The sequence below is a fragment of the Aptenodytes patagonicus genome, chromosome 11 (genome assembly GCF_965638725.1).
Source record: "Aptenodytes patagonicus chromosome 11, bAptPat1.pri.cur, whole genome shotgun sequence".
Taxonomy (NCBI): Eukaryota; Metazoa; Chordata; class Aves; order Sphenisciformes; family Spheniscidae; genus Aptenodytes; species Aptenodytes patagonicus.
The window spans coordinates 12248411-12274777 of NC_134959.1; the positions used below are offsets into that span (position 1 = coordinate 12248411).

Here is a 26367-nt window from a genome sequence, read left to right on the forward strand (position 1 = left end):
GGACTGACATATCATAATTGACTACTCTAAAGTCATATTTTATACAAACTTAGAAGTGGGAGCAATATCCATCCTGTTTGGTCAAGAAGCTTTATGTTTATGTAACTTATATGTCAGCCATAAAATTGTTTTGAGAACTGTACATCTCGGACAAATAAAGAGAATATTAAGTTTCAAGTGTCCACAAGTGACTGATGGCAGTGATAATTGACAAAGTGATGTCAAGATGGGTAAATGACAAGTCGTATATCGTCAGTAGTTAATCCAACCTTAAATTTCGTTGATACAAAAGCAACTGCTTCAAAAGTTCTGTTTCTTAAGTTCTCTAACAGTGATGCTGTTCAGAGTACTTCAGAAAGGACAACTGTTAAAGCAAATTGTCTCATTTTTTTATTTCTCTGCTAGGAAGAAAAATCATTAGATGAAAATCTGATACGTGAAAAGCCTCCGCCATCCCCAGGTACTTCTGATTTTTCTGTGACTTTACTACAAATCTTCACATTTTCCTGCTTGTATTCTCTAAGCCTAATTCAGGGGGTGGGAGGGAAGTATTTCTCCTGTACAGGAGATGAGAAAGTGCTGAGTGCTCTGTGATACATATAAAAACAATAGTTCCAGGCTTTTTATGTTAGGTGTTTTAGACTGAGTGACTTTTGAAGTCTTAAGTAAATGATTGTGAAATGATGTAATGAAATTAAAGTCATACTGGAACTCTCCCTTAAGTTTCATCTACACTAGAGGATGTCACCATTAAGTATCCCCATTGCAACTGAAGTGGTAAACATACAGTGATGAGAGATACGTGGTCTACCTTCAGCTAGTGCCTTTATTTGTATGTTACTGCATCCATGTAACAATTCCAGGCACAGCACCTCTGAACTTTGTGTGTCGCATGGACGGGATACGTGCCTATCACGAGTTCATGGGGTTTTGTGTATTTTGTGTATTTCTGTGCTGTCCAAGTATTTATACCTTCTCACAGGAAGTTAACAGTGACCATAAACACATGAAGCTGTTACATGTCATCAATAAGAGAGATCACTCTGTATTTCAAAACGAGTTCTTGGGTTTCATATATATCCTATACTAAGGAACTGTTCTGTACTAAGTTATATTCACGCCTGGCTGCTATTAGATTATGCTGGCTGTTAGAAGCCTGATGGTAAGGGTAAAATCTCAGCCTTCATTTTAATAAGTAAGCTGTTTAGCCCATACAGATGAAAAGAAAAATTTGAAAGTGTGATCCGTTATTACTGATGCAACACTATATCCACTATTTTGCAGATGATCTAAAATTTTACTTTTGTAAGGACTGTTGTTGTGGTTTAACCTGGCAGGCAGCTGAACACCACACAGCCATTCACTCACTAACCCCTGCCAGTGGGATGGGGGAGAGAATTGGGGGGGAGAAAACTCAAATTTGCAGGTTGAGATAAAGACAGTTTAATAGGACAGCAAAGGAAGGGAAAAGAATAATAATAATGATGATAAAAGAATATACAAAATAAGCGATGCACAATGCAATTGCTCACTACGCACCGATGGATGCCCAGCCAGTTCCCAAGCAGTGGTCACCCTCCCAGCTAACTCCCCCAGTTTATATACTGAGTATGACGTCATATGGTATGGAACATCCCTTTGGCCAGTTGGGGTCAACTGTCCTGGCTGTGCCCCCTCCCAGCTTCTTGTGCATCTCCTCGCTGGCAGAGCATGGGAAGCTGAAAAGTCCTTGACTTAGTATAAACACTGCTTAGCAACAACTAAAACATCAGGGTGTTACCAACATTATTCTCATGCTAAATCCAAAACACAGCACTGTACCAGCTACTGGGAAGAAAATTAACTCTATCCCAGCCGAAACCAGGAGAACTGTTAAGTAACTTCATTCAGTAACAGATCATTGAAGCCTGTTCAGTGGAAAGGAGGGTAAAGCTTTCATTACATAAGTGATTAAAATAAGAAGGGGGCAAGAGCACTGACTAGTCCATGCAGGGCACATACACTTTGCTTGCTGCAGTGGATACCTCTGTCTCAACTTTCTAGTCACCCATGCTAGGGAGAGGGAGATCTGCTGACACTTTCTTTGCCCTTTAAGGAAGGAATGTTTTCAGTGTCTGAGAGAAAAGATGGGAACTTGCAGCCACTCCACTATATAGCTCTCTTTCCAAATCTACTTTTTTCTTTCTGGCCTTATCTTCAGGGAGCCATGAACTGATTTAAAGTATCACTCATACATAATGCTAATATTGGAAAAAATGGATTATAATTTGCTGAAACTTGTATTCAAGTCTGAATACCATTTAAACACATTTTACTGTGGCATTACAGATGTGTCTATTTGGGCAAGGCAAGCACGGGAAAATACGACTAAAGAAAAGTTCAGAGAACTAAAACAAGAAAACTGGTCTCTGAACAAGGCATACCAGGCTATGGTCCAACAATTTGAGGGAACAAAACAGCAAATGGAAGAACAGCAATTAAAACTGAAGAGCCTAGAACAAGAAAACAGAATACTTAAAGAAGCTGCAGAGAAGTCACAGAGAGAAGGTGGGAGAAACATATAAGCTATTCTGTAGTTATCCTGTTTGATTTTTCTGATTTCTTACAACCTATTCCTGCAGTAGTAGGTTTCCACTCATTGATTTGAGCAAGTATCTATGCAGAAGTAGTTTCTGAACAATATTTTCTACATTTGTAGAAATTTTGTCACGTGATCATGAAAAAAGTTACTTGGTTGTTTTTTTGTTAGTAATTTTTCATGGGATTATTCCATTACAGTATTTTGAGATAAGTTCTCTTATGATTCTAGCTTATTGAGATTTTTCTTCCTTACAATTAACAAATTATTGTGAACATTTCTTGAATTTTGATTGAACTTTCTTGTTGGATATTTGTTTTAATAGAGGAGACTACAGAATTACTTTCTCTCAGACAACAAGCACAAGAACTGGTAGATGAAAACGATGCTTTGAAAATGACGGTCCATCGTTTAAATGTAGAATTAAGTCGCTATCAAACTAAATTCAGGCCATTGTCTCAAGAAGAGGTGAGAATCTTGGTTATAAAGGCAGTTTGTACTGAAAAGTCCCATTGTCCTTTCATTCATCTTTGAATTTTTAAGACTATTTTCTCCAGATGTGCCACAAAGTCTACAAATGGCATAGGCTTTTTCTGAAATTTAAAATAAGCATTTATTGTTAAGTCTAACTTTAACAAGTTAGACTTTCTCCTGTATTAGTAAGATACTGAACTTCCAGTTTTGTTGACTTTGTTGAGAGTGTGTTACAGATGCAACACGTAATCAGAAACAAAAGCTTGTTTGGGGTAATAGTTGTGACTGCAGTGGACAGTGGTTGGTGCTTCAAAAAGCAGGAAATAATTTCAGTATCTTTTTAAAAATCTACTTTAGCATCTAAAACTGAAAAGTTTACCCATGAAAGGACCACCACCACCATGGCTGGTAAGTAATATTTTCACTTATCTGTTCATTCCTTTTTAAGTAAAATAGTAGAATTTCTTTACTGGAACAAAAATATTCAGGGTATTATTTAGTTACTCTGCTGAACTATCACATACTAGATATATTATAAACATTTATGTTTGTTGCATAAAAAGATGTAGGGCAGAACTTTGCAACGAATGTGTGCAGCTCCAATTGAATTTACAGTAAGCTACAGACTGCATACAATCACCAACTTTGAACTACGGAATGCAAATTAAGTAGAAGTACTGTTACTCTGAGAATCATAAATACCGTCTTCACTTAGTATTGTCTAACATATAGTTTGCTTAAAGGTCTGTTGCTTAATTGTTAATCTTTTGTTGTGATTATTTTTAAGATGATAGTAAAAGAAAATAGCATATTTCAGTGATTCTGATGGTAGGAATGGTCATGGCTCCACTAGTAGCCTATGGACTTCTGGCAAGGAGAAGGCAAATAATCTGTGAAGTTGAATGCATTTGTAATATGTGAAACAATTTCTCCTTGCAATGCTAATCAGATTTTAAATTTTCCTTCCTCATTGTTATTCAGAACTATACAGAAATAGGAAAGTCCTCCTTCTGCTCTGTCTTTCTAGCTATAATATCCAAGAATCGCATACGTATGTATGTAGTTTTAAAGATGCAGGTTTGAGAGCGTAAAAATTCTTTTCCCACTTACTAATGAATCTGGGCTAAATTTGATTATTAAAAACAACTGTATTCACTGTAGAGTTTTCGTTTGGTTTCGTATTCATTTGCATCCACATTCTGCTGTGTTACATATACTGATAAGTAATAGCTGCTTTTTAGTGAAGTGTGCAATTATAGCATCCAGCCTTGTCCTTTCCAAAGCTTGGTCCTAAAGCGGTGCTATTAAGTGCTTCTGCAGCATCATTTTGCATATGGTGGTCTGCGTGCTTGTGTAAGTCCTGTGCTTTTGTCTGCAAGGCATATACAAAAACCCTTAATAGCTTTTAAAACTAGCAATATATAGCAGAAGTAAAAAATATTCATGATACTATGGTTTGTAATTGATTTACATGGATTGATTTGTTTTGTTTTGTTTTTTTTAAGTTGGATATGAAATATTTATCACCTCTTCTGTTGGCATATGAAGACAGAATAAGAGAAAAGGAAGATTTAAATCTTGAACATGAGGCAAGTTGCTATTTAAAGAAAATATACTTCTACACTAAAGCAGAAATAAATTACTGAAATTTTTTTAAAGGGATTTGTCAAAGCTGTTTTCTGCCTAAAATTAAAAGTTACTTTGTTTTACTTTTCCATGCATAATTATTGTGCTATCTTGTCCTACTTGGCTTGCTTGTTTTGGTCAGCCTGTTCAGATGCAGAAGCAGACACTGCACTGAGATGTACAAGAATTGTGCTCTCTGAATAGAGTAAACCATAAACACAGTCAGTGGTAGAAAGAATTTACTATTGTCATTCATAATAGGGATGCAGTGCCCTGTTTAGCTGCTCTTCCACTTACAGGCCTGTGGATTTTGTGGTAGAAGAATATTTATTTCTAGATATTTGTAAGGAATGGGTATTAAGGAATGGGTACTCTTTTTGCTCTTTAGAAGTATTTTTTTGTCACTGAATCTTTGAAAAATGGTGATTTGCTTCAGAGCAGAACTGCCATAGCTTTTCAAAATAATTTATTTCCTTCAAAAAATTAAGCCATAAAATGAGCAGAAAACACAGAGGATTTTATATTACTGTAAATTCACTGTATTGTCCTACCGTATTCAAATTCATGTCATTCCTACTGAAAATGTAGAGTATCATCTAGTAATTTCTAGAATTCAGTTTTTTTAATCCGTATTTTAAGGACCTACAACTTGCTTAATTCAAATGACACTTGGCAAAAATGTGGCACAATTCAAATATCTATATTATTTTTAATCAAATATTACTAGATTGATGAAGCAATTTAGAACTTAAATACACACATCTGAATTAAAGATTGATTTGTGAGATAATATGCTGTTAACAGAAGAATGAGAAGGTACCCAGGCATGTATATTTATAAAAGTTTTTATTGATGTAAAAATTAAAACAAAATACTTGCCTCTAAAGAATTTTATGTGGAATCCTGTGTCTTCCAGGAGGATATGAAGAATTTTAAAGTACGAGTTGAAGAGTTGGTGAAGGAGAATGAAGACCTGCATGAGCAATTAAATAAAAATAACTTTATTACCCCTACAGAATGGCAAGTTCTATTACTAGAAATTAATTTTAAAGTTACCCATTATTTTGCTTGTTGCATGCAAACTTTTAAGATTACAGATCTTAAGGAAGAATTTTGTTCCCCTCAAGCAAATTAAGTTTTGCTGAAGAGTTAATAGGGTCATGATTATGTCTTGTTGGAACAATGCTGATCTGAAATGCCTGAAATAATTTTGTAGTCAAGATTAAATAGTGAATGTGCAGTTTTGCACCTGGAGCCCATGTAATTCTGTCCCAGACCTTGCAGGTTACATACTTAACTTTTATACTCGTACCAATAGTAGGAATGTACCAATGACATCAGTTTTTCATTAATATAAAATGGTATTGGAATATGGCATTAGAAGAATTTGATGTTCTTGAGAAGTGAAACAATGCAAACATAATGAAATTAAGTAGTATAAAATACATATGAGGCTTAATAACAATTTACCTAAGTCAGGCATTCATCAGTTGGTGACTGAGATGGAAAAGAGGCTGGTCTTACTGGTTCATCACAAGATGATTGTGAGCTTTTTAGGGCAACGGCTGTAAAGGGAAGAAAAAAAAAAAGGCAGTATAGTCCTGGGGTATGTTAGAATAGGTCCTTCTAGTAGAGGTTGAGCAATTACAACACAATTATATGGAAAACTCCGGAGAGTCCCAGTCATCCATATATAAGTACAGAGAAACAAAGCTGAAACGGTTTGTGGTGTAGCCAAGGAAATGGAGGGCCTCTTTTATTTGGAGTTTAGACAGATTGGCCTCTCTTATTTAGCAAAACAAAGGCTGAGAAAGGACAATGTTGCTTTCTGTAAGCACATCAGGAACAGGAGTCACAGAGTATACAAAGAACTACTTAAGCTGCATTTATAGGACTGAGGGCAGCATTACTAGAACAACAACTGCGTATTCATTCACCATAAACAAAGTGGAAATCAGAAGATGATTCCTAACCAGTGTAACAGGTTTTGGAACAGCATCCACTGTGAGTAGTGAATGTAAAAATTCTTACTGTGCCCATGACACAGGTGGTAATTGTATGGAAGGGATCATATGGCACAGTGTCTACACCAGGAGGACTTTATGACTCAAGCTGTCCTTTCCAATCTTAAAATTTAACCAATAACATCAACTGACTCAATGAGAGGCTCCTCAAGGCAGAATTACAGAAGTGTTTAGTTTCTGTATAGATTTAAGTTGTTATAAAAGTATCAGTGTTTTATAGGTGCTTTAATAAAATACTCTGGATATTTTATGTATCCTTGGGTGCTTATATACTGTCCACAAATTCCAAAACACTCTTCACAGATATGTTTCAGCTTCTTAAATGTAAATTTTTGAACTTCTAACACCTTTGCTTTTAATCTTGCCTCTCTGCAAATAAATGAGAGAAGTTCATATCTCTCTGAGCTGTTTCAGGCTATCTATAGTCTCTGTCTGAGAGCTGTTTTTTAAGGCTGGGGTTCAGCAAGGCAGGGATGTCAGATTACCAACCTTTTGCTCTGTACCTTCAGTAGCTTCTTCATGCTCAGTGTTGCAGTGCATTGCTCCTTCATTTGTATTGACATAACTGCTCATGGGCATGCACTGTCAAGCACATACAGGAGTTGGTCTTGATCAACCTAATAATCCCCTTTTGTAGCAATTTTTTAAATTTTGTTTCACAACATAGCCTCATGGTGCCAGGCGTAGCTGAGAGTGAGGATGTAGCCTGGCAGTATGGGAGACATTCCTTACGCCTAAGCCTGTTGAGGAAAGATGATCTTAGTGCTATCAATTTGAAAGTTCCAGTTTTACCTGGAAAATTATTTTGTTCTTTGTTTAAAATTGTTATACTTCAAAGAGTTGTCCAGTAAGATTCAGAATCCATTTTTTCAACCTTAACTCCAGCCTAGATAGTTTTAATGGGGAAAAAACTTCCATTGTTTCTTTCAGCTGGTAATGCTTAGCATCTTACATCAGCACTGACCTTCCTGTCGCAAATAACAAATGTATTTTGTCATTCAGTTTTCATTTCATATTTATCTGTTCAGATGAAAACATGCAGAGTCTTAAGTGGTTAAACAATATGAACTCTATTTTAGCAATCAACCGATTTGTAAGTGGCTGATATGCATTAGCTTCCTTCTCCTACACCCACTGCAGTAAATTTCACAGTAAATTAAGTAAGTCAGCTAAACTTACAAGCTCCTGTGTGCAGAGGTTTTCATAGATACAAGTGTAAGCTGACTTGCATTTCTGTGTTTGCAAAAACCTTCAGGGTACACTGTTTAAGACTGTATTTTTCAGCTGCCAGACAACAATTGTTAGCTGTATGGTTCAGCTTAAATTTTAGTCAGAATATCATTTGATGGTAGGGAAAATTGTCCATATCTAGATCTATACACAATAGGATGCATTTTTATCTAGGTGAGGCCACACATGAACAAAGTAGATAATACGTTGTGTTAGTTACTGTCATCAGAAATCCTTGGTAACAGTCTATTTTGCTACACTTTGGGTTTAGGCTACTCTTGCTGATTGATTGATGACAACTCTTGAGTTTAAATTCATGTGATATCATTTGACACTTGTACTGTATTTCTACTTGCATTGTGGCTAATACTTCTCAACTTTTTAAGCTATTACTAGAACAGCAAGTAGTTTCTTAAGCTTTTGTTAACATCAGAAAGACTGGTATTGGTTTTCCTGAAAGCAGAATTAATACTAGTTATAAAGCAGAGAGTTAAGTTCTCTGCTCAGGATAGTTCAGTTTAAACGCCCATCTTCTTTATAGGCCCATAAAATACACTGGCAGTATTTTTCCAGAGATCAAAGCCAAGTAGATCCATGATTTGATGGCTCTGATAGATGCATGTTTTGAAAACAAATTTCATTCAGTTACTAGTTACATAGCTGTCTCCAAGTCATCTGGCACCATTATGTAACTTTAATTCTGTCATATGAGAAAAGTCTGAGGGAGCTGGGACTGTTTTGCCTAGAGAAGAGAAGGCTCAGGGGGGATCTTATCACTGTATATAAATGCCTGACGGGAAGGTGTAAAGACAGAGCCAGGTTCTTTTCAGTGGTGGCCTGTGACAGGACAAGAGGCGATGGGCACAAACTGAAACACAGGAGGTTCCCTCTGAACACAAGGAAACGGTTTTTCACTGTGAGCACTGCAACAAGCTGTCCAGAGATGTTGCGGAGTCTCCGTCCCTAGAGATATTCAAAAGCCATCAGGACATAGTCCTGGGCAGCTGGCTCTAGGTGCCCCTGCTTGAGCAGGGGGGTTGGACCAGATGACCTCCAGAGATCCCTTCCAACCTCAACCATTCTATGATGCTATGATTCTAATTCACACATACATATTTTTCCTCCTTTCTATAGGGAATTTTTGCTTTAGTTAGTCAAAGATTTTAAACCTTATTTAAAATAATTTACATATTGAGGGTCGTGAGTTCATGTCTCTAATAAGCTCACCTTGGGTTCTGACATTGCTTTCAATAAGGGTTTTTAATTTTTTTTTTTTTTAAAGAGGTTCAAATATGATTTTATAAGTTTACACTGTTGGAAGTCAGTTGTGTTTTTTCTGTGGACATAAGTTAATAATTGAATTATATTTTATTTATAAGCTGGGTGTCATTGCAGGCAACAGCTGCAAACTCAGGCCAAGCTGGTCTTGGAAGAAAACGGATTGTTGATGGAGCAACTAGAAATTCAACAAGCTAAAACAAAAGACAGTCACAGACAGCATGTTCAAGAAGGTAAAGTGCTTGAGTTGCTAGTCGTTTGAACTACACCAAAGATGCTACTGCAGGTTTGTTTTTTTGTTTGTTTGTGGGGGTTTCTTTTTTTGTTTTGGTGGGGTTTTTTGGGTTCTGGGATTTTTCTGCAACTTCATATATGCCTACAAAGCATCGCTAAATGCAGGTGACACTAATACGAGATCAAGCTCTGGATGTCAACTGATACTAAAAAGAAATGTCAGTATCACCTATTGACACTATACAGCGTACTCCATTTTGACTTGCTTCCTCTGAAAAAGTAGTAAGAACTGTTAAACAGCAACACACTCATTTTCATAATTTAAGAGCACTTTAAACTTTACAGGTTGGTATTTGTGAGGTATTTGCTTATTTAAATGTTCAATTTAGAATTTGTAGGGGGGGGGTTAATTTTCTGCTTTGTAACCAATATTTATCGCTTAATAAAATATAGTTAATTATATCATCAGTACCAGTATTTGATTTTACACTTTTATAATTTGATACTGCTTAAATTTACATGCATCTTCAAGTAATAATCTGCTATCTATTGCTGTTTTATCAGAGGTTTGTATTTGCTTGAATTCAGAACACTTGATATTCCTTATCTTGCTTGTAAATATTATTTCTTGACCAAGTTTAATTTTTCTGCTGATAGTTATTTTTTGGATCGGCAGATTCCTCTGGATATTTCTTGTTAATAGCCTTCTGACTGGATAATAGAAAGAACAAGCATGTTATAGTTTAAAATCCCAAAACTGAAAGTAAGATTTCTTAGTGAAGTTTAAAAAGCAAGACTGAATCTTAATTCACAGATTAGGATATTCTGAAAAACATTTAAGTATGTGCTATTAACATAAGTTGCTGATAAGAATCGTTTCCTTACGTGAACCTACACAGCAAAACTCCAATTCTGATTTTTTTTTTAATTCATCTGCCACCTAATTCCATAAATACTTCCTTTCTGCTTTTAAAGTTTCTGAGTTTCTTGTTTAAAGTTTTCTGTCTCTACATCCATCTGTGTTTAGAAGATAACAACTCATCATGTACCAGGCCAAAGGCCAGACAATACCCCAAAATCAGGTTTTCCTCTTTCCAAGTCTCAAAATAGCTTGATCTGGTGTGAGTTGTCAGAACACCCCTAGTAAACACTGATGGATTTTTGTTATCTATTGCTGGAGTTCTCCCAAGGAAACAAGAGCCCTGATCTTCCATTCAGTTCCTACAGCTGTTTCGGCAGTGTATCCAGTGATTGAAATACATCCTACAGGAAGAACTCAGAGATCACTGAACAGAAACTAGGCAGTCTATAGATGTGTGCCCTACCTACTAGGCTACAAAAGTCACGTTTTGTTTTAGGTTCTTTTCCTGAATTAGTAAAATCTGAATCAGAGGATTTTTCAGAATAAAATGACATTTCAGTGAGCAAATAACTTATAGCCCTGAAAAGAAGTAGTCTTGAAGTTTTTGGCACTTTTCCAAAACAACTTGAGACAGCAAAAAAAAAATCCAAACTGTTCAAAACAAACTGACAAATCCACTGTTACATAATGCTATGAACAACTAGGAATTAACATATTACTCGTTTAGTTGGAGTTTCACTAGGTGATTGAATTAGTTCTGCTGTACCCAGCTGTGGTTTTTTCCTCCCAAAAGCTTCAAAATTGACCAAACAGATAATAATCTTAGAAGATAAGAAACAGAGTCAAGAAGAAGAGCTAGCAGAGTACCAGAAGCAGTTGGAAGCTTTGCGTTCTACTTGTGAAGAGCTGAAAGCCAAACTGGATAGCAGAATAGCAGCAGAGGAGCACTTTGCTTTGGTGAATGATTTAAAAAGGTATGAGTTTACGTACGGTGCACAAACAATTCTGCAAAGCATTCACATGAACAGATCCGCATACACATCACTCTGTAGGTAGGAGGTGAGTGGAAACTTATGCTGGTAACCTATGAAGGTAACTACCAAAGTACAAAGAAAGGTAAAGAAATATTTCAAAAATACTGTCTCGCTTTTTATAGACAATTAAAATTGCAGAAGGAAATGCCAGCTCTAGAGACATCGGTAGAAGTGTTTCCACCATAGAGTATGTACTGCTAATGTACCTTTTTAAACAGTAGAAGAGGAGGCATTAAAAATAGGATTTTTGTCAAATCTAGTTACTTCTATCAACAGTGTATATAAATGTTCTCATTCTTTTGTTCCCATCTTTGGGAAAATGTCTGAAGGATCCTGAAATTCTAAACTAAAAATACTGTTTCTCCAGTCTTTACAATGTGGAAATAACACAAAACAACAAAGTGCTGTCATGCAGTATAGTCTGTAAAGTAATGTTTTTCTAAAGACATTCTGTAAATTTGTTTGCTTTCAAGCCTAGGATAGTGCAAGTTACTGTTTCTTGGTACAGTGCCTTCCTGAGAAGTTCTCAGAGCTTTTTTGGCATTGCTAGTAATTTCTTTGAAAAAAACCAATTAGGAAGGGAATACATTTGGACTATATAGGATATTTTTATAATTTAAACTCTCTCAAGTGCAGTCAGGATGAATTATTTGAATAATTCTGTTTGTATTATGCTTTATTCATGATTTGATATGTCATGAGGTTGTAATACCGCTCTGATGTCACCACTGAACATTAAGCATTCTCAATGTATCTTTTTCATACCTTCAACATAGGTATCTTAGGGTAACTTAGCTTTTTAGTGAAGCAGGTCTATACATGACGCCTGTTCTACGCTGTTGGTTTTTGCAGCCATTTACAACAGGAACAGGAGAAAAAGCGCTGTGAGGTGGAAAATCTAGTAGGAAAGATAGCATCACTGCAAGCTCAAAACAAGAAACTGCTTTTAGAGAAAAATACCTTCATGGCTGACAACAAGATCCTGGAAGCTGAGATGGAAATGACACAAAAGACAAACAGGTCATATCACATTCTCATTTTCTTATGTAGATATACTTACATTTCTAAAAATAACAGCAGAAATATCTCTAAAAATATTGTCTGATATGCCAGAGTGTGTAATTTCTACCTACTACAGAAAAAACATGTTTCCTAAAGTCATCTTTGTCACATTTAAGGCCTGGTCGTAAAGTAACTTTGCTAAGCTTTATATGTTTTCATGCACACTTTTCTATGTCTACGTGCAAATTAAGAATATATCTTTAATGCTAGTAGTTAGCTATAGTAATTAATAATTTGTGTACTCACCTGAAGAATAGGGTATTACACGCTTTGCAGACCTTCTCATGCATCCGAGTGGTTCCGAGTTGGGCTCTCAATACTTCAAAAAGTAAAAACAATAATATTGTTATATTTCTTAAGAAATACGAGCTTGTAGCCATTGCACAAATTGTTCTTTTGAATCATTGTTGCTGTTGTTATTCACACAACATATTGTAAAGAATAACAGCCCCAAAAAGTGGGAAATGATACTTTCAGCGCTGCAGATATTTTGAGCCAATGCATCTTTAATAGTATATTTGATTGTTGGAGACTTGTACAAGTTGATTTGCAATGCAATGCAAGTTCTTTTAATGCCATTATTAATTCCCAATCTGAAAATTTTCCTTTTTCTGTAATTTTATAGGAGATTAAAGAAGAAAATAGGTCTTTTGAAACTGCAGTTGGAGGAAGCAATGGAAAAAGAAGTTGCAGCCCATCACTATCTAACAAATCTTATTGGTTTGGTGGAGAAGATAGCTCGGGAGCGTGATCATCTTATTTTTTTGGTAATTACCTTTAAATAATTAATACGACTTAATTGATATTTCACGCACTTATCCTGCTAGCACAACTTATTGTTAATTTGCATTATCAAAAAAGAAAGCTATAAATAGCTAAATCCTTAAACTGAAATTAAGTAGACTTTTGTAAATAGGACAGGAGCAGCAAAAGATTATTTTCTAGAAGAGTGGTTAAAAGCAACTACCCTAATTTCTGGAGATAACGTAATTAAGCCTTAACTCACAGCAGCATTAGGATCTGCAATGGTATATATCAAGTTTAAAAGAATTTTTTAATCTGATTTTAGAGACTGGCTTCAATTGTTGAAGCTACGTGTATTAAAAATATCACACAATCATAAATTTTCCATACATGTTTCTGGATCTTAAGGTAAGCTATTATCCTCGAAGTGATCTGTATGGACCTTCTACTGTGGAAGCACATGCACGTTATTGCTCCTTTTTGGTGAGCAGTCATTTTGACAGGCTGGTTGAGAGTTTTGGAACAACTTCTGTTTAGTGGAAGTGTCTGGCATGGAAGTTACTGGGCTTTTTATAGGCACACTTTGTTTCCTTTACAAGATCTTGGACAAAGTTTCAATTTTACATATTGGTACTCTGTCTTCAAATTGGTCCTGGAAACCATTTCACAAAACTTTGTTAAAATAAAGCTTCTTTTGCCTCTGTTGTTCAAGTCGTAGACAAAGGTTGTCATCAGTGTTGGGTAAAAAGATTCTGTAGCCGTTAATTCCTAATTGTAGAAGAGGAGCTATGGTGACCCAACTCAAATCCTTGTCCACTGCAAACTGGACTTCAGGATTGTGAAACTAGGCACAATAAATGTCTCCTAGGAATTAGGGGAACTGGTTCTTATCTCTCAATCTCTGGTATATCTACTTTCAAATATTCAGCATACCGCAATAGAAATACCACAGAGATCCAGAATTACCTGTAAGTACAAGGTGTACCATTTGGCTTAATAATACTCTAGTAGATGTTCAGAATACTTCTAGCAGTAAAAGCCTGTTTCAGAAAGAACGATGTCTTAACATAACCTTAATTGCCACAAGGTAGTATAAACCCTATCTTTGCAAGTGTGCAGTATTTGACATCATATTCTTCCCTTCTGAAACCTGCACCTGAAAGTACACACTAGAAAATCAAGTTTCATGCCTGTGCAAAAAGCTCAGAGTGGGTCTGTGGAAAGCAGCCCAAAATGCAGTCAACTATGGCCAGTCTTTCTTTAGATGGGTATAAACTGATCCAGCAATTAGAAACCAGTCCTGTCATGCAAAACAGAATTTCTCTCTTCCTTTTGGATCACATTCTCTTGTGTATGTATATGAAGATGATACATACTTACTTGCTGTCCATTATTTCTCCATCTTGTGGCTTAGATACTAAACAGTGCACAAGTCTTTTTTTTTTTTTTGTTATAAATTCACTGTGTCTGGGCTGATAGCAGAGATGCTCTGAGACAAACTTTTCTACTGGAATAGTCTAGTATCAGTAAAATCTTTAAATATCCAGTTTACTTTGCTGCCTGGTAGAGCTGAATCAGAACAACCTGTTCCTACTTTTAATCACTGAACTTAAAACCTACCTTGGCAGAAAGTTAGACTGCAGGTATCTTGTAGTCAGGTAATCTGATAAGGTTGTCTAATGGGAAGGCCTAGAAAACAAAAATGTTTAATTAGAGCCAGACCCTAATGATTATGAAGAGCCACTACTGAGCATGACGTATAATTAAAAAAGTATTATCATGCCCCCCACCTCAAAATTCACTAGTGTCAGGTTTATTTACTCAGTTCAGCTACTGCTATTTACCCTAGCTTTAATCTTTTTTAATTCACTAAATGAATTAAAGCGTTAAAATTCATTTTATGCAGATTTAATCCAGAAGGACAGGGACAGCAGAAAGGGTACAGCACTCTAAGAAATTAGCCTATATTCTTCCTTAATGAGGCTTAAAAAAAAAAATCCGTAGTAACCACATCTCCACAAAAATAAATGGATAGTCTTAAATTTACTGTTTCCAGGAACAGTACTGATAAAGCCAGTAAAACAGAGCAGCAAATTTATTTAAAACAATTTTGATAGTGCAACACTGATGATGAACTGTAGTTAGCAGCTGTCAAAATGATTCTTTTATTGTATTGTATGATTCAGCTACCACACAGTAAATCAGAATGTCACTGACTGAGCACGAAGCTTACAAACTCCAGCAATACTAGTTAATTTTTACTTCTGTGAAAGGAGATGTGTCTCTGGAATGATACGGGTAGTTCAAGGAGGTCAGACATTGCTGATTCTAAAACCTGGTTATTTCTCTCTTGAATGCTTTCAGTGGACTTAATTTTAAAACTGTAAGAGGTTTCAACTGTTATTTCATTGTTTACAGCTTATGCAGTTTTTGTTGTGTTTACTTTTTATATCTGAGAGAGAATGTTGTGCTTTTGAAATGATGGCAACAGCCATAAGACAGAAGCGTTTCAGAAGTCACATGTCAGATTCCTTGCCTGAACCCCTGCCAATTTCAAGGGCTCTTTTGAGAGCAGACTACTAAGTCTGACCCAGAAGGATGAGTCTCATGCATACAAATGGGATCCCTACATATACATACATCCATCCATCTGTAGAAAAATATGCAGAATTGGTTGGGTTTACAGTATCACTAGCTATGATCCTTTAGAATAAAACTGTTTCAAGGTATTAGTTTGTTAGATAGTATTTGCAGTCAGTTGACAAATTATTAATTAGCCATTATTAGAATAATTTTTAAGATTCTTTTTCCATCTTGGTTCTTCAGACTACTGGAGCTTAAAACAGAATAGCTTTGTCTTCCTCAGTGTATGTATTTTGTCTGCTCTAAAGTAGTGATTACATTAAGTTGTGTATACTATATGTTTGCAGGCCAAATGTTTGGAAAATGAGAATCATGGTGTTCTCAACAAAATAGTAGAAGGCAGTCTACGCTTAGGAAAATTGGAAGAAAAAGTTAAGGTAAGCAGTATTTCTAAGCTAAACATTATGTAAAAACATTTTGGTTTTTTAAATGAGAAAAGTCAGTAGTTAATCTGTGTCAGTGTTCTTACAAAAGACTTACGGATTATTTTATAAAGAGTTTTTAAAAAGCAAAATAGATCATCATTATAATTTTCACAAATATCTTTTTCCATTGTGTTTGTACATTGCATGTCTGCCAGGTCATTGCACTTACATCATTACCTGGAGAATTATGACTAGTTGTAAAAATAATTAAAAATTATACTTTATTTGTATTTCATTTTACTCTGTAGTGTAGCCCAGTTTTTCTCTCTTCTACTTTTCTGAGGTTGTACTAATGTTTCAACTTGAAGTCCAGTACAATTACATTTGGAAGAATGAAAAACATCTCGAGTGTACAGTTATCCTCTAGTGCTTTCATATGGCCGTAGGGTAGGAGGTTTAGAAACACAGAGGATGTTCAAACATCTAGCCTAATTAGAGAATACATTATAGGTTATCTTTACAACTGTCTAAACAAATACAAGTGCGTAATTGCAGTATAACAGCGTATAGCGTGAAATACAGTTGAAACTTCTATGTTTTAACGTTTTTGGTGCCACAGTAATTGCTTTTACTGTAAACTCAAAAAAGGAAGGAGAAGGATAGCTAGCATATTTGTTTCTATATATAGAAGGTAACATATATTACTTTCAAAAGCTGTTTTGTACTAAGTCAAGTTTGTGCAGTTTACCCAAAAGCAGAGAGTCTCCATACATTGCACTTTTCCAGTCGAGACCAACACTGCTATTCCTGCATCAAATGACACAAACACGCACCACTATGTTAACAGAGACCAGCTCCTTCTGCAATTCCCTTGTAAGGATCAACACAGCCCAGGAATTAGCAACAAAGAAAATAAACCAAATCGTAGATGTAAAGAGAGAGCAGTAACCTGAAAAATAGCTAGAATTTGTAAGGAATCCTTCATAAGATAACTAAATGCATGAAACACTACTGTAAAAGAACTCTCTAATTATACTAATACAGCTATAAAGTTTTTAGCCATTTTTCACCCTCACTCATGTCTGTCTAAATTTAGAAAACATCCTCCCTACCAAGAAAGTGGCTTGTATTCTTCTTAAATACAGATTTTCTGCAATTTAATAGATCTGTGACTACTATAAGAGATAGAGAAGAGACTGGCATAAACTTAAGAATATTTATATGCAGTACATGCTGTGAATTTTAAGTGCAAAACCAAATAAAATTAAAAAATCCTTCTTACCCCATCAACTGTTAATGGAAATTAGAAAAAAGAGCCTGTAAATAAAGTTCTTAAATATTGCTGTTTCTATTTAGTGAAAGTAGGACTAATCTACTTGCAAAACTTTTTTGTTCTTAATTTTTGTCAGTGAAGCAGTCAGTCACAAAACACCTTAAAATATCATCTACTTTTTGGTTATCATATTAATTGAGCTTTGCTAAAAGCTAGTATAATTTCTTTCTTTGCTGAAAACACCTTAATTTCTTAAACACCTCCAGCCAGGTAATCCACTTTTCTAAATAGAAGCTTTATTAATTTGTTCTCTTCAGTGATTTATGGAAAGTTATGGGTTGTGGTTTTTTGTTTTACAGATTAAAAAAAAATTCATAAGTCTAAATACGTTGTCAAGTTTTTAGTTTGGTTCTTTTTAGTCACGAGACTTTTTTAATCCCAATGTGTAATGCAGTTCCTCAAACAGGACTGGCCATATTGCACACACTGCTTTTTCAGGTCCTGCTGATAAAAATTCAGGTGAATGTGGAAAGACAAAAGGATTCTTCACTTGGAAGATAGATGTTTGCCTTCACAGTTCATGCACAGCTCTAACAACCGTGAAACCTGAACAGCATCTTACTTTAAGATTACATACTTCCTACTTAGTTGAATGAGATAGGCTGGAGGTCTCATTAGTCTGATTATATCATCTGGAGTAATACTATTATCAGCTGCTTCAGGAAATCACAAATTGGGTGACTGCCCTGTATGTTGAGTTACAGGATAAACCTCTTATGAGGTTTTTAGGTGTAATCTGTCTACAGTGATAATAGTATTTAAAAAGCATTCATTTTTCTCAAAGGGTGATATGACCATTGGTAACGCGAGTGTTACACTATTTCTTATCTTAGAAAAGGGTGTTTTGCATTAGCTTTTAGCCATCTTCAGCTATTTCAGTGAGATACAAGATAAGAAATACAAATTATATCCTATGAATTAGAGCATGCAGTCCTCGGGTTATGATGAGAGAAAAGCTTCTAGCTAACAGGTTTGAGTTATTTACAAGTGCCTACAATGTGACTCTGTATTTTCTACTTTTTAGACATAACCAGGTATCTTAGGTTTACCTTTTGGTGAATTCGTTGCCTCATATCTCAGCATGCACAGGCTCATCCAAAACCATGTTAAAGGTCAGATGCACTGTGTGTGTGTCAAAAGATTCTCTGGGGCTTCTTTCACATCACTGCAAATGTTGTTTGAGGGGAGGAAAGAAGGAAGGCTAGGTGGGACAGCCATTCTTCACTGGAAACCACTGGCACATACCCCGTGGCCAGTGGTCGTCTGAAAAGCTGCAATTCCATTCCCTTTAGATAGCTTCCCTCTGAAGTCAGGTCATTTGTGCTTTTTGCACATAAAAGTGGGATCTGGTCTTCTGGTCCGGAGTTGTTCTTTTTAGTGAATTCTTTTGGAGAAAGTAAATGAACAAAATTCCTGTTGTTTTTGTTTTTCATTAAGAAACCTCAAAATAAATCAAGATCTGGCAGATCTGTTATTAAACAGAGAATCACTGTGAAAGTCTAAGTAACAGGTTATTGCTAAAATAAAACCCAAAACCACGCAGATATTTATATACACAGCTTTATTTTAAACATATTTTAAACTGTGTATGCTTAAGTTAGGTAGCAAATTAAAAGTTATTCTCTTTTATAAATACCCATTTTTAGTTTGGGACTTAGCAATTACTGTAAACAAACTTTATAAAGTCATTCACTGTGCAAAATGTTTTGTAGGTTATCAGTACAACCATACGAAATTCAGAAAATAACAGTAGAGCAGTATCAAATAGGTTGAATACAAATATTCAGAAAAATAAATCATTTTTGCACAGAAACTATGTTAAGGAAACAAAACTGGTATTTTCAAAACAAATTCGATTCATTTCTACTTTTATATACTTTGGATAGGTAATTTTTCAGGCATACTGGATCATGAAAAATATTAAAGCTTACTTAAAAACATCTTTAATTGGCCCTTTAAGATTCAGCTACAAGCTTCTTTGTCATAATTCTCATAACTCAAAACTTTTCTGAAAAATCTGATTGTGGAGCAGAATATTTAATGCAACTTTGTTTCCGTTTGACATCAGAAAAGATTTGACTCAAACCTGAACTAGCTTACAATGGGACTCTTGTTTTTAAACAGGTCACACACAGAGCATTTCTGATCTCCATCTGTTTTTAAAAACAGTGACAATGTATTTGATAAAAACAGGGTGTGTTTGGTTTTTTTTAAATAATAAATAACCTTCAAATATCTGTTCTAATCGCAGTTAATGAGATAGTGGTCTAAACTTAAGGAACAGGGATAGTAGCCTTCATCTTTTTAGTAAAAGAAAAAACACAACAATAGCATGTTGTCATTTTGCCAGTATTCACGTAAGTTATTGTGGTTTAACAAAAATATATATGTCATACTACACGCATTTTTAACAGTCCATAAAGGTTAAAGTCTGCGATTAAGTTGTTTTATGGTTCAGTTAAAAATTTACCAATTGATAAAACACTGCGTATCATCAGCTTTGTGAAGAGCAGTCACAAATTCCGTGGCAGAGGCACTGGCAGAAGATATACACGAGACATACAGTTAGGCTGGAGGGAACAAAACTCACACACACAACACCTAGAGTCACTTTCTTAATCACTAGTAAAATAGATCCCAAGAGGGAGGAAACTAAAGTAACGAAATCCGAGCAGCCATACCAGTATTCTGGGTACATGCTTGCATAGCTTTGAAAAGAGATCTTGGTCCAGCTGACTCCTAGAACTTGGAGATACTGACTCAGTGCCACGGTCAGCATAATAATCGGAGGCAGTACCTTGACTGGAAGTCCTTGGGGAGTCTCTGTACTTCCATAATTGTAATTACTAAGCAGTTTGATGATCCATGGGAAGAACTTGAGGAAGCCAGATTTTTTGGTGTTAAAACTACTTCTTTACAGTCAGAAGTCCATGCTGTTTTGTCTTTTAATATGAGCTTGAGAAGATGCACAAAATTATTCTTTGCATCATGACCATTGTATAATAGCAGATGATTTTATTTAAACCTTTTAAGTTTCACGTCTCTTTTATAGAGATTGTAAGCATAATTGAAAAAAGGAAGATCTCTGAATCAGAACATGAGAGTAGCAGATTAACCCTTCTGCCCTAATTTTTATCATATATTGTTGTGGTTTAACCTCAGTTGGCAACCGAGTACCACACAGCCGCACGCTCACTCCTCCCCCCCTGCCCCGGTGGGATGGAGGAGAGAATTGGAAGAGTAGAAGTGAGAAAAACTCGTGGGTTGCCAAAGGAACAGGGGTTAAAGTAAGTCCCCCTTGCACCTATTCATCCCACACACTGTTAGCATCAGTGTAGGTGGCTGTCTCCTCCTTACATGCAAACTTTGAGCAAAACCAACCAAACAAAACACCCCACAGAACTACTTTTTTTCCAAGATTATTTAATTATCTGGTAGGATAACATCTGATAGCATACGCACCCGTATTTTTGTCCCAAATTACCAAATTACCAATTGGGAAATGCAAGGGCCCAGGTAGTACAGCATATAATACTGCAACACCTATTTTCCCTTCATTCCAGGACACGTTCAAGATCTTTCAGACTTTGTGATGTTAGCTGAAGTATACAAAGAATCCCTAAATGAGCCTTGTAAGTATATGTCACTATTTTGTATACTAGGTAGCTTATTCCCCAGAGTTAACGGTGTTTGCATAGGAAACAGGAATTATAACGAAAATTGAAGGAAAACGCATTCATCTTACCGATAAGGAAACATCATTAGAAACAAGTATTCTTTCCCCCAAGTTTTCTTTTCACACACCTGCAATGGTCCATACACACAGGAGAGAGAGACATGCCCAAATTTACTCTGGCTTTTGTCTGAAACTGTTTCAGTTTCCTCATACTTCTCTATCTACTCAGTCATAACTGTGAACTTTGGTAGATTATTTGTGTACTTTGCCACTCATACAAAAGTACTGCTACAAATCCGAGAAGAGATGAATATCCCATCATTTTGGCCATGTATCTCAGGCATTCTGAACCACCTGCTGAGTAGAACCTATCTTTCCATCATTACTACAAAATCATCCATTCCCAAGGTCTCTCTAATGAGCCCAGGAAAAAAGGGTCCTCTTAGGAGACTAGACAGAATGATAGCACAGTGCCTACCCTGTGTGACTGTGTGTGGCTTGTTTTGAGCATATGGAGTAGTATCATAAAATTTTTTACTAAAACCTACTGCTTGCTAACCTATTTTAGTGTATTCATTTTAGAGGTATTTTCCAATATGCTTTAGCCAGCCACAGACACTGCCTCTATCACAGCAGATTAATTTTTCCTTGCTTCATCTAAATCACTGTGCTTAACTCTTGAGTGATGTCTGTGAGGATGACCAGCAGCTAGAAGTCACCTTTGATCTCCACAGAAACATGCTTTCATCTCTGGCAAGTGGCTTTTGTGAGCATAGTTTGCTCTTTCCCTCTCCATCACCGTCATAACAGACTTCTGGTTTTCCAGACATTATCCTGAACTATAACTGTGGTAGAGAGTCATATAATGATGACAAACCCCAAAGGTTAACCAACATCCAAAGCTGCAGAAAAGTTAACCCCTCTAAGGATTTTAAGAATTCCCCTACCTATTTCTAGAGTTGAGCAAAGGCATAAGCCCTCAAAAAAAAAAGCTTATATAAATATACTTTTTTTTCTCCCTGTATGCTGTTCTTTAAGGATGATTATTTTAGTTCAAGTTTTGTGTGTTGGTTCCTTAAACTTTCTAAAAAGAACAACCACTCACAGGTAAAGATCCTAAAGGAAAATTTTTTAAGCACAGACAGCAGTTTTATGAACTCAAATTCTTCTTCAAAAAAAGTAGTGCTAGGTTCCTGCTAGAATATTTTTTGGGGTTTCCAAGCCAAATAATAGATTTAGATTGACAATTTCTGAATAAGAACAAATGACCCCACTAAGCCCCTCTGAAGTACACTTGATAGCCAAAATAGTTTGCAGAGAAACTAGAATCACCTTAACATTCTATGTAGAAAATTCCAAATTAGTAACTAGACACCAAAGTGATGAGTTAGATTAAAGCCTCAAATTTGTCACAACAACAAACTAAAAAGTCACGTTTTCTACAGCAGGATTTTGCATAATTACAGTTCCTTACAGGAATGGAATTTGGGGTGGGGGTGGTGTGTATGCCGGTGGGTGGGTGGATGGTGGGTTTTTTTTTTTTAACAACCCTTCAGTTGTACAATAGCAACTACAGAAATTTGATCTGATTGCTATTGATGTGTGACCTCTAAAATAAGAGATTGCACATGACGGCTGATGATTAAATGTATGTATTTTTAATGGATTTTTTTTTTTCCAAAGTATTAACCTACCACATCTGAGATCTATTTGTACTTCTTTGAGGTAGAAGAAACTGCATACATCAGAAAGTTTAGCAAGTTACTTTGTTACTAGAAGTTGACGAGAAGGAGGCTAGAAAGTCTCTGCCAGGAGAGTGGTGGCATGTTACAAAGTAATGGAATTAAGAGTAAACATTTAGCATTAGCACATTTAAGTACCTTTTAAAATTTCAGGTTAAGTGTTTTGAACCTTTTAGGATAAACCTGCAATATAACGAGAACAAATATTTCCTAAATATTGGGCTTGTGGCATCAAGGCAACATTTGAGTTATTCATCTGTCCTACTATTGTAGCAGTGCTCTGTTTCAGAAAATTAATAAAACTAAGTCACTTGCTGTGTTGCTCAGAAAATGGAAATTCAGCATTGCCAAATCTTCCCTCAGCTCTCAGAAGCTTGCTATTACAAGGGAAAACCCCAATTTCTTAAAAAGAAGTTTCTACCCTTCCTGGTTATAGAGATTTTTAAAATTTGACAAGTTCAACCTACAAGTTCAAAAACCAGGGGGGAGATTAAACAAGTAAACTTGAGGCTTCTCCTGTATTTATGCAAGTTCTGTTCTATATGGGAATAGAATATTTCATCATACCCCTCTTTAGCATCGGAGAAGAGAATTAAGATAGAAATAGGTTAAAGATAAATAAGTTAAAGAAATAGAATAAGATAAGAATAGGTTGAAGAATAGAGTAAGATAAAAATAAGGAAATATCCTGTATAAAGTGATTTCTCTGGTGAGCTAAAAATTTTAAGATAATTCCAGCTTTAAATTTATTTCACAGTATTGGATTAGTTTGCAAAGTGTTTCATGTTCATGGTGTTCATGAATAAAGTAAGACTCAAGTAATAGAAATTTCAATTTCCTTTTCTTGTATCAATTTTATCTTATGTCTCTAAAATACAAAGTAAATTCTGTTTATCTAATACTAGATTATTTTTTGACAAAGCAGGTCCTGTACACACAAAACTATCTCATACCTTTGGACACATAGTTTTAGAGTTTCTCCAGCATAAACAGCTTTTCCCTTTTTAATTGATTTCCCAACTGTTTACCCTTCACCTGTGTGCCACTATCAATCGGCAAATAAGGAAGCTTATTTACTGTGGCACATAATAGCACAGCTACAGCTGAACCTTTCTTCACTTTGTTGGCTTTTGAATTTAAAAGTTTCTACATTTTGCCCACATCCTTTTCGCAGAGACTGAACAGAGTTTTTAAGAAACAGAAACAAATCCCTAACAGACCAGAAATCTAGTGTTTGTGAGGAGCTGGTTTTTGTATTAACACCACAATACTGTCTGACAAAAGACACTCTTTCACTAAAACTTCCGACTATATAGGCTGTCGCTTTTCATCTGTCACATCCACTTTTACTGGGAAGGTTATAGGTCTAATCATTGTCCTTGTCTACTACTAAAAAGGGACTTCCCCCCCCAGTATATGACTTGTAACACAGCCCAGAAGTTAATTGTCTGTGACCTTAATTAATGTATTTTAGAAGTTTTCAGTTGCTGTGGGAGACAATTGGCAATGTTCCATAGCACCCAATAAAAATTTCATCAGGGTTCCCATTACAGGGCTATTCTGTCAGGATCAGAATTATGACACTTTTTATAGAGACAGTGAGACAATTTTCTTCAGATGGTACTTTGATTGATCTCTTTTGGAAGGGACGATACTAATTTTTACTGGTAAAGGATAGGAGAAAAACAATACATGATTGACAGAAAATAGCTTTGTTGCCTCACCAAGGATCTTGGGACCAGACCATCACATGTATCATGGCCAGCAGCCTACGTTTGTAGAAATGATGTTTTGTTGGCTCTCTATCCAGAATGCTCCAATTTCCAGTTTGTAGTTCAGTACATGAGGTGTAAAAGAACTACGGTGTCCAGGAGTATACCTTCCTGAAACTACTTTAGGAGACTGTAAATTATGTCCTCTTCAGTACCAGCTGCTGCATCCATGATCATTCCTCACCTTGGGTGCTTACTATATACCTGTGACCCCATGACCTTGGGCAGACTACCCTTTATCAGCTCTAGAGAAAAATATTACCACTTCCAGCTATGTGTTATCACATTTCTTCCTGAAAATTGTTGTCCCCGCCAGTCTGTTTACTGCTACCTGCTTCACTTCAGAGAAAATTAATAGGAGGTTGTCTTGAACAATTGAAAGGTAGTAGCCTGCTGTGAAGGATCAGTAAGCACCAGCAGCTGTGCGTGTCAGCGTGCACAGAACGACCCCAACCTGGTCTGGCTCCCACAGGCGAGTATGGAGCAGTCTAGGCCCTCTTCACCCATCCTGCTGAAGTTCTGCTGAGATAGCTTATGCATTTTAAATAGACTTAGTTATAATCAATCATAGGAGCAAGATCAGAACTATGTATCCCTCATATCTAGTTTGATGCCCTAATATTAGGTCAGAAAACGGTGCACTTTTGCCCTTTGTGCCCCACTGATTTTACAACCATTCTGCACATGTGAGACAGCTTCAGTTGGCAAATGAAGAGCAGGCATGCCAAGCCAAGAGAGGCAGCTATGGGATATGTAGGAGCCGCAGGCTTGAACCATTTCAGGCAGCATGCAGCTTAAAACACAGACCTCCCAGCAGCTGGATGATCAATGACCACTAGATAAAAAAATGGATTTCACCAATACTATTGACTGCTTTCTTTATGAGCCTTTTATGCGTTAAAAAGAGAGAGGAAGTTCTGTCTAGTTCTCCGAAATAATTATAGGCATCTGCCCTAAAGAGATCACTTTGGGTTTCGGGTCCGGAACTGGAGGAGGCATTTACTGACAGAGGTGAAAGTTCAGCTGTTTTCCTGCACTTCCTCTAGGCTAGCTCTAAGCAACCCTCCACTCAGAAGGAACACGTTTACCTTTATCCTCCCATAGCGTTACAAGCGCAAGCATCTAGCTCTGCATTTTGAAGACTTCTCTGGGAATCCAAAAAGTTGAGTGATGTGACTGGTTAACTTGCAGGCTTCTAATTCTCTTCTTAGAACTGACAGGGAAAAGCTAGGAAAAAAACGACACAGACTATGAAAGTCAGCCTTAAATATTGAATGACTAACATTCTAGGTAAATATTATTATTTATCACTATCCTATTACCTCCAGAAAATGAAACTCCAAAATGATGGATTTTACAAGAGCTGAAAAGGAAACAGTTTGTGGAAAGGATTATACAGCTTGCAGCACATACCTAAAAATGCCCCCTTTTTTTTTTTTCTTCCTCCAAAAGGCATACTCAGACTTTCTGCTCTGATTCAGATGAAGTTAAAACCTTAGTGGTTAACACCTTAGATAAAACTTTATATTAGCAAGACAGAAATACCAGTATTTTCAAAGCTTCACTAAATAGACTGCAGTTTTATTAAAGGAGGTGCTTCCATCCCCAAACTCCATCCTATAGCCTATATCAAGCATCACATTCTGCAGATACAGTAACAGTTTAAGCATTCTGTTTGTAATCATGAGAA

At 36.1% G+C, this 26367-nt stretch overlaps 2 protein-coding genes across 3 annotated transcripts in view; one reads left to right on the plus strand and one right to left on the minus strand.

The window, feature by feature from the left end:
• Window positions 1–26367, plus strand: part of CEP89 (centrosomal protein 89) — a 44729-nt gene that overhangs the window by 8081 nt on the left and 10281 nt on the right. The window contains exons 7-18 of one of the 2 annotated variants that reach the window (XM_076349160.1): window positions 406–460; window positions 2329–2547; window positions 2904–3046; window positions 3410–3460; window positions 4558–4641; window positions 5595–5698; window positions 9328–9443; window positions 11100–11280; window positions 12193–12360; window positions 13028–13169; window positions 16077–16166; window positions 21051–21119. In XM_076349160.1, the coding sequence (XP_076205275.1) occupies window positions 406–460; window positions 2329–2547; window positions 2904–3046; window positions 3410–3460; window positions 4558–4641; window positions 5595–5698; window positions 9328–9443; window positions 11100–11280; window positions 12193–12360; window positions 13028–13169; window positions 16077–16166; window positions 21051–21080 (1383 nt within the window). In that variant the 3' untranslated portion in view covers window positions 21081–21119. The remainder of the gene's footprint in view (window positions 1–405; window positions 461–2328; window positions 2548–2903; window positions 3047–3409; window positions 3461–4557; window positions 4642–5594; window positions 5699–9327; window positions 9444–11099; window positions 11281–12192; window positions 12361–13027; window positions 13170–16076; window positions 16167–21050; window positions 21120–26367) is intronic. The other variant, XM_076349159.1, reaches the window with a different exon arrangement.
• Window positions 19982–21015, minus strand: LOC143165414 (E3 ubiquitin-protein ligase RNF182-like). The gene is given in 4 exon segments (XM_076348841.1): window positions 19982–20116; window positions 20118–20313; window positions 20315–20442; window positions 20980–21015. Coding segments are annotated over 4 exon segments (495 nt in total).